The 19,241-nt window shown below is 35.3% G+C and overlaps 1 protein-coding gene across 1 annotated transcript in view; it reads right to left on the bottom strand.

The window, feature by feature from the left end:
- Positions 1 to 51: 51 nt before the first annotated feature.
- Cbr-sorb-1 overlaps positions 52 to 19,241 on the bottom strand; it is a gene marked incomplete at both ends in the record, with an annotated part of 30,543 nt that continues 11,353 nt past the window's right edge. The window contains 12 exons of the mRNA XM_045244940.1: positions 52 to 220; positions 267 to 437; positions 1,117 to 1,493; positions 1,919 to 2,123; positions 2,753 to 2,914; positions 3,179 to 3,302; positions 3,417 to 3,560; positions 5,130 to 5,432; positions 7,415 to 7,549; positions 15,601 to 15,882; positions 17,269 to 17,372; positions 18,199 to 19,049. Of these exons, the coding sequence (XP_045097551.1) occupies positions 52 to 220; positions 267 to 437; positions 1,117 to 1,493; positions 1,919 to 2,123; positions 2,753 to 2,914; positions 3,179 to 3,302; positions 3,417 to 3,560; positions 5,130 to 5,432; positions 7,415 to 7,549; positions 15,601 to 15,882; positions 17,269 to 17,372; positions 18,199 to 19,049 (3,027 nt within the window). The remainder of the gene's footprint in view (positions 221 to 266; positions 438 to 1,116; positions 1,494 to 1,918; positions 2,124 to 2,752; positions 2,915 to 3,178; positions 3,303 to 3,416; positions 3,561 to 5,129; positions 5,433 to 7,414; positions 7,550 to 15,600; positions 15,883 to 17,268; positions 17,373 to 18,198; positions 19,050 to 19,241) is intronic.

Raw genomic sequence — 19,241 nt, 5'->3', positions numbered from 1 at the left:
AAAAATATGTCTTTTAAAAAGTGATTCTTTTCATAAAAATTTCAAAAACAGTTAATGGCGTTTCACATAATTTCCAGGGAAGATTCCAAACTCGCCGGTTCGCAGCGATGTACCAATGTACCATCCATCATCACACTTCTCCACTACAAATATGATATCGTTTGTGTACAGCTGAAGTTCGTCGTCTTTTTGCGGTTGGTACGGGTAGACGGCTCGGTACCTGTAGGCGAATGCGCTCTATTGGACGAAATAGAGTTATGGCTTACATTTCAGACCCTTTGGGAATTAGAGAAGCGGCGTTCATGAGGATATTGTTGTCTTTTTTTGTCGGAATTGTAGTTGTCGTAGGTTTCGGCTCGTCGTTCGGCTTTCTGTACTGCTCCAGAATAGGCTCTTCGTGTGGCGGCTCGTACTCGATTCGTTTCATTCCGTAGCTACTCGGTTGGTGTTGAATTGGGACTTGGTGTGGGGGTTGTGGGTTGGAGGGCCTAGAAAAATCAACTAACAAAAGTTAGGCCACGGCGTAAATATGGCCTAGAATTCGTCTAATACTCATCTGGTATGTTTTTAGTTCTTTTTCTCATGGTGTCCTAGAAAACTCACATTGCAAAAGTTAGGCCACCACTTCAAAATGACCTAGATTTGGTCTGATTTTCTAGGTCATTTTGAGGTGACTTTCGCAAGTTCAGTTTTCTAGGCCACCAGCTTTTCTTTGGCTTAGAATTGGTTTGGTATTCAGCTGATTTCTTTTCTAGGTGATTTGAATATGGTGGCCGAACTTTTTCATCTTGGGTTTTCTAGGCCACCTTATTTTTTAGGCAGAGAATGACCTAAAGTGACCCTGGTACGTTTCCTAGGTCATTTAACGCGGTGGCCTAGAAAACCCAGCTTGATAAAGTTAGGCGGCCACGTTAAAATGTCTTACAAATGACCTTAAATGACTCTGGTATGTTGTCTAGAGCATTTTTACGTGTTGGCTTAGAAAACTCAACTTGCGAAAGTTAGGCCACCACGGTAAAATGAGCCAGAAAACACGCCAGGGGCATGTTAGGCCATTTCCAGGTCATTTTGCCATGGTGGCCTTTTAGACCACCACTTTAAAATCTCAAATCTTACATCTGTAAACTGGTCTCCGATCCGGATGGCAAATCAAATCGAACTTTGTTATTTGGGACTACTGTAGCAACTGGTGGCTGCTGTTGGTGAACTTGTTGTTGTGGTTGATATGGTTGATATCTCTCCGACTGATAACTTTGCTGGGGTTGATACTGCTGCTCCATTCCTCCTCTTGGATTACTGTAGCTCTGATATTGATCCTCAATCTTCGGTGTCTTCGGTCGATTCGGGAACACTCCCTGGGCCATTGGAGGCTCTGGCGCATGTGTCTCCAGTGATTCCACATAGGAAGCCGGGAAGATTCCGACGATTCCGATTTGGTTGGATCCTTCCAACCAGTTGGAATCGATTTGTCGTCGGCGGGTCACGATTTCGCCCTGCAAATATGGAAATTTGAAGGTGAGGGAAATGAAAAAGTGCATAAAAATAAAGAAGAAATGCTTAAAACTAGTTTCGCAGACTCTACACAAAAAGAAAAAGAACATTTCCCCAGCGGGGTTCGAACCCTGGATGCCAGTTTTCAAGTCGACGATATTACCGGGTAAGCCAAACGGGTGCGGGCGGTGGCGCCCTTTTGAAGGTTATTATGAGGTTGGTGATACGTGGAGGTCACAGTCAGAGCGCGTGTGTACATTACCGCGTGTGTACATTTAGCTCAACTGGTAACAACTCCAACTTCTAATCTAGCATCCGGGGTTCAAAACCACACTGGCCTATTTTTCTTTTGCTTTTTGTCTGGAGCATAGAACACTGATTTTATGACTATCTAGACGCTTTTTTCATGATTTTTGAAGTTTCTCACCCTCTTCAAGCTCAATTCTGTATCACTTCTCGCTGTGAACGGATAGATCGCTCGCATCTTTTGACTATCCGACTGGCTTCCAGAATTAATTTGGACATAGGAATTCGGGAATATTCCACACCGTCCGTTTCGTTCTCCTTCCATCCAGTAGGCGTCGACGTCTCGGATGATGCGGATGATATCTCCGCGGTTTAAAGGGAGTTCTCTGGAAAATTCTGCGTTTTCAAGATTGTCATAAAAAAGTCCTACAATTAGATGTTGATAATGACTGATGGAACACTTTTATTTCTCCCCACCCTAACAGGTCATTTTTGATTACCTTAAACACTAGAATGCTTCCGAACCGCCAAGTTTGAGCTCATATATCTCATTTACTGTAAAAAAGTTGTCAACATATAAAATGCTTATCATAACATAAGTTACATTTTATCAGTTAATTATTTTTTTAAATCTCTCACAGGAACCGAGAAATATTGGGTCAAAGCTGTCTGTCGAGCGCAGCCGGCATCAGCAATTAGGTTCATATTTGAGCACACATAGCTCATTTTCTGTAAAAGATATCAAGAAGTGGTCAACTAACAAAATGTTTATCATAATATCTTCAACATTTTGTCAGTTAATATCTTTTTGATATCTCGTACAGGAACCGAGATAAATTGGCTCAAAATGTACCTATAAGCTGGGCGCTTGATACAGGATGAACGGTGGGCCATTTTTGTCCATTTCAGCCACTTTTAGTCCTTTTTATATCATTTTTCTAGGAAATCACAATTTTCTAAATCGTTTTCACTAATTTCCGCTATCAAAACCCACTTTTAAAAGGAAAAGGCTCACCTCGCACTTCTCGGCTCAAATTTATAAACCGCTGTAGCTGTGACTACCGGATTCTGATTCTGATGTTGTGAATAGTTTTGTTCAGGTGCTTCATTTGAAAAATCGTACAAAAGACTGTTCAAACGATCCATGTTGTTTTGAAGGGATGGAGTGGCGGATGGTCTGGAAATTTAAACATTTTTATTTAAAACGCTTAACTTTGAGGATATACAAAACACAGTATACTTTGTTAGATTATTTTGAAAATTTCAAAAGTTACTCAACAAAATTAGATCTTTGATTTTGTAGTTGACACTTTTTTGGTTAAAAATCATCTGAATGAGATACACCGCTACAAACCTACCAAGCCCCATAACTGAGGTCAGATGGGTGCAAAGCGGTATATCTCGAAATCTACTATGTTTTATAAGCATCTTACAAACTCACATAAAACTGTGTTTCCTATCCTTCTCCTTTTTCAACTCCTCTGCCAGTTTTTCTGCTTTCAACCTCAATAGCTCGTCCTCATTCGATTTTAAACCGACTTGATAGTTTTGTGGATCAGATGGGCCTGAAAAAGGGCTTCATTGGGCAATTAAGTCCAATCAGAAATTTCATAAAGATTACTGTATCGAAAAACTGATTTTTAGAAGTTTCGAGATTTTTAGGTTAATCAGTGATACACCTCGAACACACATCAAACTCATGCCTTTTGTTAGTCTCATCGTTGGCTGAGATTTCGATCGTTTCCACGTGGCATCGATTTGTTGAAGGAACTGATTGAGACTTCGAGTAGTCTCATCGAGGTTATTTGTGATACGGATTAGATCTGAAATTGTGGTTTTAATAAGGGTTATAGGAGAATCAAACTGTTAGAGAGGTTTAGGTTATTTCAAAGGAATATAGGGAAATGTCAAAAATGTTCTTTATACTGTGAAGTCTGCATTTTTAATATAGGTTTTACGGTAGTTTTGGCTATAAAATCCTTTAGAGGAGTCGAACTTGTAAACAAACTATAAAAACTGCTGACAAAGCTACACGGTCGCTACACAGTACACGCTCGTCATTTAAGCTACACGGCCGCATTCACTTTGACCTTAGTTATCTCGTATCCTATAACAGCTATCAAAATAGTGTCAACTGAAAAAATGTTTGTAATGTTATCAGCAACAGTTTATACCTAAGTTAACAGTTTTTTGATATCTCATATAGGAACTGCGATAATTGAGTTGAAAGTGGAAGTATACAAGATATGGATAGAACATCCAATATTCAAAAGGGAAAGTAACTTTTAGACTGGCTGAAACTGTGTTTTTTTATTCTAACATTTGATTCTAACACTTGATTCTAACGTTCTAATTATTGTAAGAAAATTTCTAGAACAAAAAAATTTCAGTTTCGTAAGTTTTATGTTAATCCACAAAATTTTTTCTAGTTGTTTTTTCTGTTTAACGGCGAAAATAAAAAATGAGAATATAAATTTTTACAAAATTCTGGGAAACATACATTTTGTTGTCAAAGGTTTATGCTTGTTATCTCTCTTCTAGAAAATGGAATATGAAAAATTCAAATGTTACATAGAGCAACTTCAAGTGTACAACTTTTTGAACTCCTAAACCTAAAATAAAAATGCTGTTTCACTGTGTCAATATTTTCAGACACTGCTATTTGCCTAGCTGGTAAAGTGGTGGGTTAGAATTTGAATTAAAATTAAGTAGCACAACTTTGACCAAATTTATCTCGGTTCCTGTAAGAGACATTAAAAATGTGCTAACTGATAAGATGTTGGTGATATTATGATGAACATTTATTTAAGTTGATAGATTTTTGATATCTTTTTTGGAAACCAGAAAATTTAGGCTCAAGTTGATAGGGCCCAACAAGAAAAATTCAATTGATGGACTTCTTAACTTCCGGGGATTTCATTCGTATCAAAATTATTTTTACTGTTCCATATCATTTTTGAAAGTATTGCCAATTTTTAGATACCGTAAAACCTCTAATAGAACGACACCCGGATCGTCCACTTTGAGCCTATATATCTCACTTCTTTTGAAAGATATCAAAAAGTGGTTAACTAGTAAAATGTTTATCAGGATATCAGCAACATTTTATTAGTTAGCCACTTTTTGATATCTTTCACAGAAAATGAGATATATAGGCTCAAAGTGGACGATCCGGGTGTCGTTCTATTAGAGGTTTTACGGTAATCAATTCTCGCTGGGGTGAATCTAAATTTAAAAATTGATGTTTCAGGTCCTCCTAATTTTTAAAAGTTTCAATCTTTATTACTATACAGCATCTACGGTCATCTACTGTACTGAACTAGCTTAAAGTTCAGAAAAGTTAATAACAACTGAGTATGAGCTACACAATTTCTAATTCCCAAATTCCCTACCCAAACTATTCTGTGACCTCTGTCGTTTCTCCTCTTTCATTTTCTTCATATTCTCATAAATCACATCCACATCCTTAAACTCTATATCCTTCCGGGGCCGGTCACACATCATACACGGCGTTCCATACTTGTTATTTTTCAACAGGCAATTGTTAAAAGTGCATCTATGCGGCCGTGGATCTTCATCTCGAAATCGATACGTTGGTAGATGGAAGTGCGGTGGTCGAGCGATGTATTTTCGATTTGTTGTTGTTTGTAGTGCACTTGTAGTTTGTGGTGGAGTTGTTGATGAGGAAGGCACACCTTGAAACAGTTAGAGGGTTATTGAATGTGCACACACATTTATACAGTAATCTATGGAAATGGCGGTCGGCCGCGGCCGACCGTCGCACATCCTTGAATTTTGTAGTTGACAATTTTTTAGTCTAAATTCATCCTAATGAGATAAGCCGCTTCAAAGTGCATAGCTCAGAATTCAGTGATAATGCTTGAAAGAGCGCTATATCTAACTTTTGAAACCTTATACAAAAAGTTGTCAGCTATAAAAATTTTGGTTTGGTGTACTATGAGAATTTCTTTCTTATCCAACAAAAACTACCATGAACTCACTCTTTTTCATTATTATATTATCCTAACGGTGATTTTCTTGTCAAAAAACTAGAGAATATAAACAAAAAAGGCTAGGAAAAACCCTTTCCTTATGCAGAAGACACATATGTTGCCTTCGAGAGAAAACGAGAGAGTGTGTAAAAAGAGAGACGGCAGACAGAGACGCGTTATTCAATTCACAGGGTACCGCCGGTCTTTTTTTGTCTTATTCATGAAGGCCCTTTTTTGAGTGAATTGAGTAGATTCAATAAAGCTTATGGGGCTCCGATGAGAAATGTAAAGAAAGGCTATCTTCAAGAAGACGAAGGTTGTGATCCCGGCCACGGTCGGCCGCCACGTGGACCAGCCAAACCTCAGCGACCCAATAAATCAAATCTTAAACTATGAATTAAAAAAAAACTGTAAATTTAAAGTTACCAATCAAGATATGTTTTATCACCTCTGAAATTTCGAAAGTGATTGGACACTTGACAGCCGAGCAAAAAAAATTTGAAAATGTCAAAAGTCAACTGAATATATTTTTGACCGGTACTGTATGTTATTCTTCCGTATAATTTCTAAATAACTTCTCATATTCTCCCTCCTTTAAAAACATTACTGCTTCACAATTTTCATATTATGAAAAAAATCATTTTCATCCAATAATACGTATTTAAATCACTCGAAAATTAGCAAATCAAATTATTTGGAAAACATCGAACTACTCATTTAGATTATGTTCTACTTCTAACTTTTTTTTTGAAACCAGAGGAAATTTTGAAGATTTTCTGTTCCATGAAGATGTCTTCACATTATTCTTTTTTCATTAGATAATGAATCTATTGTTTTTGTTCCAGCTCGATGGCTCAAAAGAAACAAAGTATAATGGAAATCATAATTTTAAGTTTTTTTTGCAATATTTAGAAACAGAAATTGTTGTAGAAACTAATACAAAAAAAACAAAAAAAATAATACAATACAAAAAAATTTCTTGAAAAATTTTTTCCGAGAAAATTATTTCTTCCATTTCCCTACCAAAGAATCGCAAAAAGGGTACGGTAGTTCCCAAAAAGTGTAAAACCGATAACTGTACACCTCTACGCAATAATGAAAAAAATGATTAGTTCTCTGTTATTCGGCTTTTTATTAATAAAACTGGCAAAAATTAAAATTAAGCTTTGTCAATTAGCGATTTTAGAGCAAATTCCTTTACAAAGAGAATTCCTGCTGACCATACATAAAGTAGTAATGCGATTGAAACATAATATTTTTTGTTAAAAAAATATTACTGTTTCAAAATATTGGTTAGTAGCTCTCACTGCACACACATTCCAATACATCGAGCACACAAGTTTTTTTAGAGTTCTCGGAATTTCTCAAAATTTCTTTTGTTCCTGTTTCACTGACTTTTTTATAGGCAGTATTGGCATACACAGTCGATTAACCATTCAGATAAGTGGTACCGTATTTCCTCTAATAGAAGCTTCCCAAACCGTCAACTTTGAGCTTGAATATCTCGATTCCTATGAGATATATCCAAAATTTAAAACTGATGAAATATTGGTGATATAATGATAAATGATTTACCAGTTGTCAAATTTTTATATATTTTACTGAAATCGTGATAATCGAGCTCAAACTTGGGTGGGCTTCTATCGAAGGTAAGCTCTTTCAAAGTACAAAAAGACGTAGCCTACCATGCTCCACAAAACTCCCGGAAATCTGCGAATCGTGGTGTGGCGATTTTGGCGACACGGATGGTGTGGTCCGATGATTCTGTTGGTGTAGGCTCTCCTGACTTCTTCTCAAGTTTCCAGTTGGGGTGGTATCAGCTGAACGAAAGTAAAGGATACAATTGAGGAATTCAAAAATTTCAAGTTTTTTAGTCACATTAAGAAACAGCAAATTTTGAAAGAGTTAAAGCATTTCTTTCAGGCTCAAAATTTCTGTTCCTTCAAAAGATATCGAAAATTGTCATCTGATTAAATTCTTATCATTATATCACCAATATTTTATCAGATGAAAAATTTTTTATATCTCTCATAGGAACCAAGATAATTGAGCTCAAAGAGCACGTATAGGATGGGCAGAATCAGGTATGTTTTTTTGAACTCTCGTTAAAAAGAGGTTCTAAATGACTACTTTTTCGTAGAAATGTCTAAAATGTTTTTACCAGTTTCATGTAAATCATAAGATTTTGATAGCTACAAGATTTTCAATGGGTAAATTTCCTATTCTGACTTTATATAAAAAATCAAAACCCATTTGACCTACGCGGTATACTTTGAGCTATATTTAATTCATAACTTCTGCTGTAATAGTCAGCGGTAAGTTAAAAAGTACTAAAAAAAGATTGGGAAAAATAGGAGGAAAAGTGCTTATTTTTGTTAAACTGTTATTTACTTTAGAATGTGGAAGAGATAGGAAAAAAAAGAAACAAAAGAATCAGCGAGTGTGCGAAACGGGTTTGAGTTTGAAGAAAAATAAGACAATGGAAGATAAGAATGAAGTACAAAACCTGACGTTTTGGTTAGTCCAGCTTATGACCACAAGAAGAAACAGAAAAAAAACAACTCTAGAACGCTTATTGAACTTTTAGCTCACATATCTCAAGTTCAGTAAATGAAGACAAAAATGTGTAAACGGATAAACTGTTGGTGATATTATCAAAAATATTTTATCAGTTGAACAATTTTTGATACCTCATATAGGCACCGAGATAATCGAGCTCAAAATACAAGTTTAGGATAAAGCTCTATGAAAAATTTTTATAATTGTTTTTGTTTTTTGGATGAAAAAGTTAATATAAACAGTTTGAAACATTTGTAAATGGTTTGTTTTCCGAAAAATTGTTATTTTTTTCTGAATTTTTCAGTAATTCGAATCTATGAGACTTTACAATTGTGTTGCAAAAATGTCGACCAAGCTTTCGTACATTGTTATTCATTTTTTCCGGGTTGTTAACAATAATAGTTGGAAACAGATAAGTTTGAAATTTAGTTTTGTTCACTTTTATTTATTTTCGTTCAATTAAACGAAAATTACAGTCTAACTACGATCATAATACAATATGAAGCAGAAAATCATGGGAAGATAAGCGATACAGTATAAAAGTTTGATTTTAATTGCGTTCACTTTATTTCCCTAGTTAATGAAAACGTTCCAAAACTAACAAGGGAGTTACTTGAGGGAGCAGGTTTAACTTTTTTTTGAAGTTTTGGGAGCAGATAGAAGAGCTTATGAGGATTCCAAATCTGTTTAAAAAATCAGCAAAATGCTCACGTGAACTGAGTTATGACCTATAAAAGTTTCCCTATGATTAAGCAATTTCTAGTGAAATTTTTTTCACGGAATAGTGTATTTCTTTTAAAACAATAGATTTCAATCAGCAGTGTGGTAAAGTGGTAAAATGGCAAGTTCAGAGGAGGAAGGTTGTAGGTTCAATTCTCCCGATCCCAAAAATTTTGCAAAACTTTTTTTGTTTTATTTTAAGCTGCCATAACTGGCTCTGGAATAAAATTTACGCAATCTAAACATGTTTTTCGGGAGTTTCTCGTTATGAATAGGCATTTTCCAGAATAAAAACAGGCATTTAATTTTTGAAGAAATTCACAAATATACATCTGCCAATATGCTTGGCTCACCATCTGCAATCAAAAAATGAGGGACGTTTTCAGAAACTTCAGAAACTTTGATGAATCTCGTTGATGTGGCTTAAAGTCCTTCTCTTTTCTTTGCGCATATTCCGTCAAGTTCTTCATGAACTTCTTGAATTGATATCAAAGTTTCTGAAGTTTCTGAAAACGCCTCTCATTTTTTGATTGCAGATGCTGAGCCAAGCATATTGGCAGATGTCAAGAATATATGTTTCCAGTAGTTTGTCATCGAATGCCACCGATGTGTTTAGAATCCTCAACTGTTTTTTCAATAAAAAAAACAATTGCATATTTGTGAATTTCTTCAAAAATTAAATGTCTGTTTTTATTCTGGAAAATGCCTACTCATAACGAGAAACTCCCGAAAAACATGTTTAAATTGCGTAAATTTTATTCCAGAGCCAGTTATGGCAGCTTAAAATAAAACAAAAAAAAATTTTGCAAAATTTTTGGGATCGGGAGAATTGAACCTACAACCTTCCTCCTCTGAACTTGCCATTTTACCACTTTACCACACTGCTGATTGAAATCTATTGTTTTAAAAGAAATACACTATTCCGTGAAAAAAATTTCACGAGAAATTGCTTAATCATAGGCAAACTTTTCTAGGTCATAACTCAGCTCACGTGAGCATTTTGTTGATTTTTTTAACAGATTTGGAATCCTCGTAAGCTCTTCTATCTGCTCCCAAAATTTCAAAAAAGTTAAACCTGCTCCCTCAAGTAACTCCCTTGTAAGAGAATTTTAATCTTCCTTATATATAAAACGCTAGAGGCGTCTGTCCGTCCTAATGTCCGTCTGTCAACTTTTGAAAAACTTGAAAAATAAATATAAATTTACGTGACTATTCAAGAAAAAGAAAAGAGTGAAGTGCTGAACCAGTAAAAAAGTAGATTAAATCGCGCCGAAGGCGCACCAGCTTGCTTGCGGTAAAAATATATGTTTCGATAACATTTCTAGAAGTTTCGGAAAATCAAAACAGTGATTGATGCATTGTTTGTTCATGGCTTTACAACATTAAATGAAATTTAGGAAACAGTGAAAAAAAACATAACATATTTTAGAACATACGTTCAAAAAAGGAATATTGAGTTACATTTGATTGAAATATTCAAAAAGTTAAGATTTATCTAGAACTTGTTCAACTTTGTAGCTAATTGACACAGAAAGGTGTGAAATCATATTTCGCTTCCAACTTTCAAATTTACGTTGAATTCTGTCCTTTATGTTTTGCAATTTCAATAATTTACTGTTACTGTAAGTTAAGATAATCATATGTATGATGAATAATACTGATTGGTCAGTAATTCATAAAAAAATAAATCAGTTGATACCCAGGACATTCCAGTGCTGAATTTTGCTTTTTTATCAATTTTCTCAACGAAAATTCAAAACCTGTGATAGAAAATCTCCTACACTTAGAACCACTTCATGTCGGTTTTTTTGAGTTTGTGAGAAATGTGACAAACTGATAAAACATTTTTGATAATATAATAAACATTTTGTTGATTGACTACTTTTTGATATCTCTCACAGGAACCGAAATAAATGAGCTCAAAGTAAATGGTGCCCTTCTACAGGTTTTTAGTCTACAGTAAGCTCAAAATAATCTTACATCAAGCTTACAATAATTTTTAAAAACAGGTATTACAATTCCACCCCGTCAGTTTCTGAATTTAAAAATGCATTTGATTATACACGCGAATTAGAAGATATAAGCGATCAACACATTAGTCAAAATGTCGAAACAGCACAAAAATATGCGTAAAATTAGTTGTCGGTGGAGACAGGCGAAAATGCAACACATAGAGAGAGAAGAAGCACATTTTGTCTATTTGTTTCTAAGGAAAAAAAGAGATAGAGGATGGTAGAGAGAGACGCAGGAGAGAAAATATAGAAAATATGTTTCTAAAAAGACCGCCCGTTATTCCTTGTTTACTCAGATCGCCCGGTGCCGAGACGCGCGTTGTTAAAACAACTTTGATCATCATCAGCACACTGATTTTGCATGATTTCGAGAATTATGGGGGAAGAGCTAAAGGGACATACGGTTTTGTATACGTATCGTAAATTCTTTAATAGAACGACTCCGAACACTTCACAATGAGTGCCTTTTTTGTTAAATGGGTTTATGACAACGAGAAGAAACAGAAAAAATACACCTTTTCCTCTAAATCGCACTTTGAGCTCAATTATCTCAGTTTCTATAAGAGATATAAAAATTTTGTTAACTACAGAAATGTTAGTGATATTATGATAAATATTTTATCAGTTGACAGATTTTTAGTATCTCTCACAGAAATTGAAATAACTGAGCTTGAAGGGCAACTAAAGGCTGTTATTTCACTTCAAAATGCGGACTACCATTATTGGAAATATTTTTACTGTTTCAAGTTTATTTTAATGAATGAATTGGATGACACAGTTATTGTCACTTCGAAACCGGTCATTTCGAAACCGAAAAAAACCCAGTCACGTAAAAATGAAATCGAAAATTAGAAAATTAAAGTCTTAAATTAAAGAAAAAATATTGCAGCATGTAAATTTCGCAGTTTCGAAATAACTGGTTTCGAAGTGTCACGCAGTTTCGAAATGACCGGTTTCAAAACGTCGCGGTTTCGAAGTGACGCGGAGCCATTTGGCGCCAATTTTGAACCGTACCGTGTAGAGCGGTAACTGAATGTGAGTAGCGACTCAAGGAACACCGCCAATTTCCGAGTTCGATAGAACCCGTTTCTTCATTTTCAAATTCACTGTTTCATTGTGTTCAAAAAAATTTGGGCTGGCGGGGTTTTTGTACTATGGAGTTGTTGAAAACTGCTATCTTTTCTGATTTCTTCAAGTTGCTCGGCACTGATCAACACTAACTTAAGTATGATACTATTTCTTACAGTTTCTATTAATAATTGATATGTTCTCTTTGAAGTTGATCAGTAGCGAGTGGTGCTATAATTCCTTACAAATGTTTCAGAACTGAGATCCACACATTTATTGATTACATTGATTTTTTATAAAATATTTTACCGTTATGTATGTCAGTGCGTCAAAAAGGAATTTTGATAGTGATATTATTTGTTAAATATCACTACTACCGAAAATTCTTTTTTTCAAAGAAACAGGCATACTTCGTACTTAACTTTAGTAAAATTTATTACAGTTTCTAGACAATATTATGGGTGGTAATACTTTTTCTCTGACGTCATTCTGTGAAGAGTTTAGCTATGAAAACTTTCAAATGTATCAGAAGTGAGATATTTTCAGATTATACTGCTCAGACAAGAATAAAGTTCCCGCCGGGGGGTTAAGGGAAGTTCCTGCTGCAGGGCAGCGGCAGGGACTTTTTTTTTAGCTTGCCGGCATGGACTTTCACGCCGGCAGGTAAATGCTTTCTGTTCTTTCCCCCTTCCTCTTCCAGGGCCTTTTTCATGAAAATTAAATGAGAATATTAACAAAATATAAGTTTTTATTATCAAAAGAAATTATTCTTATCTAACAACAATGGGGGAGTAACGAATGGGGCAGAAATAAGTGTTTCCATCAAACTGGATTGATAGGAAAGGAGATAAAACATCAGAAGTGGGGATCAATGTGAGACCAACTAGGTTAGTGCATTTAACAATAAGAGAGTCACAATTATTGTCAGCAAAAAGTTTAATTGACCTAGCCAAACGTTGCGTGTTCCGAGCTAATTTTGAAAAATCAAGTCTTAGAGCAGCTGCTGATCCATATTCTTCTATGAGCACGTAGCTCTGCCTCCTCGAATCATGAAATACGTAGCTCTGCCTCCTCGAATCATGAATAAGCATACAGATCCGAATCCTCTAGTATTTCTCCTTTTTCGAAATTTCATCAAATGCATTTGACTCTTCTGCGGACCCGGATGCGAAGATGATGTAGACTTGAACGGCTGATTTCGCACAAAAGCTCGATAACTGGAAAAAGATTCCAAAGTCAACGAACAAAAAATTCAGTGGAAAACATACTAAATTGACGATGAATCTTTGATGAATTCGTTCCATTCGGGGCTCCGCATTCGAATTTCTGCTGCTGACCAAAATTTGAGCATGATTGTTTTTTCGGTATGAAACATAAACACTTTGGACAAAAATGCAGAGTTTTTGGAGCGTGACTCATACGTCGGCGGTTTACTTCATCGAACACTTCTTTTGCCTGAAAATGACATTATGATCTGAATTAAAGTAGCTGGACTGACCGTGAAAGGCAGAGAACATTTTAGAAAATATTCGACGTTTGCGATTGCCATTTTAACTTGGGTTCGCGATAACCGGAGCATAAGGATAAACGAGACAAAGACGAGTACTGAAATCAGTTATAGGAATTTTGAAAACAATGAAGAAAACAACTCACTATCTTTAGAGCTTGAATCATTTTCGCATTCATTGTTTTCGGAAGCGAATTCAGTCTCTTCAAAAAGCTCCGTAAAGTTCTCATAATTTTTTTTTGACGACCATCAGAATCATCATCCAATAACTCCTCTGCATTGAAATATTCATCCTGATAATCATCTAGACAATCTCTTCCTATCCTTTTGTTTTGACTCTTGAGCAAGAAGTCTGCCAGTAGCGTAGATATCGAGTTTGTCAAAGTATACGAAACTCATAAGCCGATCTGGAATAGATAATTTAAAATCCTGAATTCTCTATATTGTTTTGTTCACCGGTGAGGGTAGTTGTGAGGTTATTTCCAGATTTGTTGAGGGTAGTTCCCGATTTGTCGTTTTTCGTTTCCCGATTTGTCGTTTTTAGGAAACGTAGACACAGATCCATTGTTGCAGAAACGACCGCGAGGTGTTTGAGGAGTCATTTTGGGATTTTCTGGAAAATATAAGGAAATTTGCAATGTCGGTGCAATACTTTTCCTTTTCAGAATGTACGCAGTGTCGGAACAAATAATTGTATATACCTCGTAAAAGAAATTTAGTAAAATAATAGACATAATCAATTTTAGATTTAAAACAAAATAATAAAATATGCAAATTAAAATCCCGGCGAGCGGAGTGTCGTTTAGCCCGCCGGCAGGTACTTTCTCCTGCGACCACTTCAATAGCCTGCCGGCATCCTTCTTAACCCCCCGGCAGGAACTTTGTTCTTGTCTGAGTGGTTTTTGATGAAACTTTCACTGTTTTGTCAGGGTGACAAAGAAAGCCGAAAATTTTCGGTTATGATACTGATGAAACCTAGCTGTGTCTAGTATAGCTTGTTGAGGAGATGAACCTGTGTGCAAAGTATCGGAGGTGCCGAGCCGCTGAGCTACACGATGGAGAAATATTCTACCGACCAATCAGAGCGTGAGCTTACATTTAACTGTTCCGATAAATAACCCGAAAATAACTAGGCGTCTAATAAAAGTGTCTTCTGAGGATATTAAGTTTTTTTACTTTTTCAATACCAACGTATGAAAAAATAAATTTTCTTAAAAATCGGGACAATTGGGAAATTGGTAGTAATCAAGATTTTCACCTGTTTTCCTCAATGTTATGATCTTGTTTTTTTATTTTTTAAGAAAATTGTTTTCTGAAAAAAAAACACAAAATAACTGAAAAACGGTTACTAATCGACAAATCTAACCATACATGATCACTAATATTTTTCTTGATTTCTCCGCGTTCCTCGAAACAGGAAAATACTTTTTTACTAACTTTACTGTATCAGTGTATAAAATTATAAACATAATTTTCTTTGATATTTGTTTCTAGAAGTCATACATCAGCTTAAAGCTGAAAGCTTTCAAGTTTTTCATGAATGAGATTTACACATTTCTTGATAACACACACTGATTTCTGATAAAATGTTCACTGTTTTATCAAGATAACAAAGAAAGCAAATAAATTTTGATTATGATACGTTGCTTTTGCAGTGCTGAAGTATAGTTAGTGCCGAGCTGCGCGGTCGAAAATTTGGCTTCTGACCAATTAGAGCGAAAATTGCACTTTTCTTATAAATAACCAAAAAAAACTGCGAAAAATTATCTATTCTGTGAATTCTACGTTTTTTTTCACACTTTCAAAACTAACGTATTATAATAATTATCTCACATGTTATGATTCCCGGAAGAAGTCAGAATGTGATTTTTTTGGTCCGGTACTGTTTCACTGACTTCATAATTAGTGTTTTTTTCTTTAAAAATAATCTATTCACTCCTGAGAGATATCTTGATAATTTTTTCTTTTCGAATTAAAAAAAAATAGGACACCCAAAACAACTCACCAAATCTCTCAAACTCTGACGCCGTCTTCGGTTGCTCCTCATCGCCCTTTTTATGCATTTGTTTGAACATTTTCCGATACCATTGTGACATATCCTCATTTCGATCGGGCGACGAATCAGGGCTCTCGTGTTTATGAATAATAATAGAGTCATCCATATTTGTGCTCATTGAATTGCTCATCGTCTCGGGCTCCTTATTAGTCTGTGTTGTCGTTGGATCCATTGGTGGCGAAGAGACAACCGAGGATACTGGATATGTGTCCGAAATCGAGCGGTCTCCTCCTGCAACTTCCGGAGTGAGCCTTCTAGGTTTTCATGTTTGCATAAAACAACAAATGTATAAAGACTGAAGACAAGTGGTGTCTTTTGTTTTTATGTATATTTTAGTGCTGAGAAAACAGAGAAAGAGGGAGGGGGGGGGGGTATTGTTTTCATGTTTCAGGAAACTTTGGAAAGCGCGCTCTAATGAAATATTTTCTAGTGAATATGGAGCTCTCATAACTCATTTACTATGAAAGATACTGAAAAGTGGTCAACTAACAAAACGTTTATCATAATATCACTAACATTTTATCAGTTGTCATGTTTCTAATATCTTTAACAGGAACCGAGATTAATTGACTTATAGTTGAGGGCCATTCTATTGGATTTTTAACGGTAGGAAAAATATTAACGAACACATTTACGAACCCACTAAACATTTTAAAAACATCTTGAAACAGTCAATAAAAGAATAGCTAGAAAAATTGCAAATGCGCTCTATTGAGAAAATCAATAGGTGTTTTTAGAGTTGCGCTCTATTCATCCGAGGGTTCTTTCAAGATCAGCAACTAATTTCGCTTCAAAATATGAAATGTGCCTAAAACTGTAAACATATTACTGTGTCGGACCAAAATACCGTAACCACTCAAGCCTAAACACCCAAAATTTGCCAACTTTTAGTCTCATGTAGCTTGGTTTCTGTAAAAGATTTTTAAATGTAATCTAATGATAAAATGTTTATGATTATATCACTAACATTTTATCAATTGCTACATTTCTGATATCTTCAACAGGAACCGATAAAAATCTCAATCTTGAGAGCCATTGTGATTGTGGGAAATACGTTTACAAATTCACTAGCACCTCTTGAAACAGCAAAAAAAGAATAGCAATAAAAACTGCAATTGCGCTCTATTGAGACAATAGATGCGTGTTTTTCAAATTGAGTTCTATTGAGGAATGTGTACCGCCGCCAGAACAAGAAATTAATTTTGCTAGAACATATAAAATGTATTTAAAACTGAAATACAATTTGTTTGATTTTTTCCATTGAAAGTAGTCTTTTTTGAAGTCCAACAAAAGTAGCTTAGAATTTTCCGATTTGTCTGAAAATTTTAGAGTATACTAAACAAAAATAGAACGTCAATTTTGTAGTTGACAACTTTTTTGTATAAATTTATCCAAATGAGATATACCGCATAAATGTGGCATGACTCTGAAGCGGCATATCTCATTTGGATGAATTTGTATAAAAAATTGTCAACTAAAAATTGAAGTTCTATTTTTGTTTAGTATACTCTGAAATTTTCAAAAAGTTGACTTTTTTCACTGTTTTACTAACTTCATAACTATTGCAATTTTTTCTTAAAACTAATTTTATGACGGGTAATAGTGCAAAAGACTCACCACTTGTTAAGCTTTTCGGAGTGGTGTGCGGAGCTTCATAATTATTTTTTGCCGATTCGATGGATGAGGCGATTTCAAATGCTTGGTTGAGAGATTCATTGAGGCTGAAAATATATATTATTTTTTAGTTAGATAAATTTAGTTTTTTGAGTATATGGAATTAAGTTTGAGTTTTCGTTTCGATTAAATTTTAAATCAAAGGTTTACTTGGTGGTTGTATCTGCCAGGAATTGACAACATTTGAATAATGACAAAATTCAAAAAAACAAGTGAAACGGAAAGTTTTGAGAATTTTCACTTCAATGTTTCAACTCGCTTTAGAGGTACAGGGAAATATTTTTAGTATTTGTAGTCAGTTAAAATCAATTTTCAACATTTTTTGTCGGATTAAACAGACATTTTCACAGCAAAAGTAGTCAGGTCAAGATCAACATTGAACTTTTGAAAAACGAAAATTCTGAAATTTTTTACTGTTTTAATTTTGCAGTATTATTTTACAGTTTTAACTTTTGATAATCATGTTATACCTTCTTTTGGAATAGTTTTTGAAATTTCTATTATGTTGTTTAATACGATCTGTATTATTTGGAAAGAAAAATAACATTTTCTGTTTTTGTGCTTTTTCTGATTTTTCGTCATTTATACGAAAAACTAAAGTTTATAAACGTTTTACAGTTTCTGTTTTATCATATTTCTTTTTCAAAAAGTAAGATTTTGCTTATTTTTTTTTGATTTCAACATTTCAGTTTTGTAATTATATCATTTGTGTGATTATTCATAGAGTGAAAAAAGCAAGGCAAATAAAAAACAGGGCCGCGGTCGGCGGTGGCCGCCAGGCCGTTGATTATTACCTAGCCTAGAAGTACCCTAACCGAAAAGCCACGGCCCTGTTTTTGACCAAAAATAAGAAAAATAAGAAAAACTTTTCACCTCTCACTATTCCCAAATCCCACATCTGGATACAGCTTCACTGGCGTCCTGTCTTTCTGCTTCTCCTCAAATCCATTTCCAAAGAATTTGGGTGAAATCTTATCACTAGGTGATAACTTTGGTGATATCTTTGGTGATATCTCTATCGCCACTGGTTTATGTTTCCTTCGAATTGTCCCATAGTGATCACTAGACGACGTGGAATATGGGGCAGGGGACTTGGGTTTGACCAGTAGTTGAGAACTTTCGAGGTCTAGTGATCGTTGTTTGTCGCTTGATGGTGATTGTTGTGGTGGAGAATATTTGAAACTTAGATCTGCAGGTTTCTGAGGGGGTACTGTAGCAATGGGTGGAGCGGTGGTAACAGGAGCCGTTGTCACATGACCAAATGGGATTAGGTCTGTTTCGAATATCGATCGGGGAACCTCATTCTCGGAAATCGATACAGCCGGTGTCTCACTATCCTCCTTTAACTCTTCCATCATTTTCTCTTCCAACAGCTTCCTCTTATATTGCTCATACAAATGCCGTTGCTCTGCTGCAGCACTGAACGCTGCAATTTCAGAAGACTCTCCGAAAGTGCAAGACGAAGAGATTATAGACGCAGAATCATCGATATCGAATTCAGGATGATGTCTTGGATCAAGTGCCACGTCATAGGGTATACGGTAGGAGTTTGTGGGTTTGATGGGTGGGGCACGGTAGGGGTCTGATGGGGGTTTCGAGGAGAAGGTTTCGTTTTGAAGGACCTGGGCTTGAAGAGCTTGGGCTTGGGAAATGGGTTTGGATGGGGGTGCTGGAGGTTTGGAGTCGATTCCTAGCTTGACTTGACTATAGCTGGGTGGTGGGACCTGCAAAAATTGCTTAAAAATTTTTTTTTTGAAGTTTAAAAGTTGTATTGAGCGGAAAGAGAGTATTATCAATCAACTTTGCTAGAAAATATGAAATGTGTTTGAAACGGAAAAAAAGTCAAATTCAATTTTTCTTTCAGTAAAAATAGTCATTTTTGAAGTCATAAGTGGTCCAGAACTTTTCGATTCGTT

Source organism: Caenorhabditis briggsae (assembly GCF_000004555.2).
Source record: "Caenorhabditis briggsae complete genome, chrIV, whole genome shotgun sequence".
In the NCBI taxonomy this organism is placed as follows: Eukaryota; Metazoa; Nematoda; class Chromadorea; order Rhabditida; family Rhabditidae; genus Caenorhabditis; species Caenorhabditis briggsae.
This window is presented reverse-complemented; position numbering and strand designations above follow the sequence as displayed.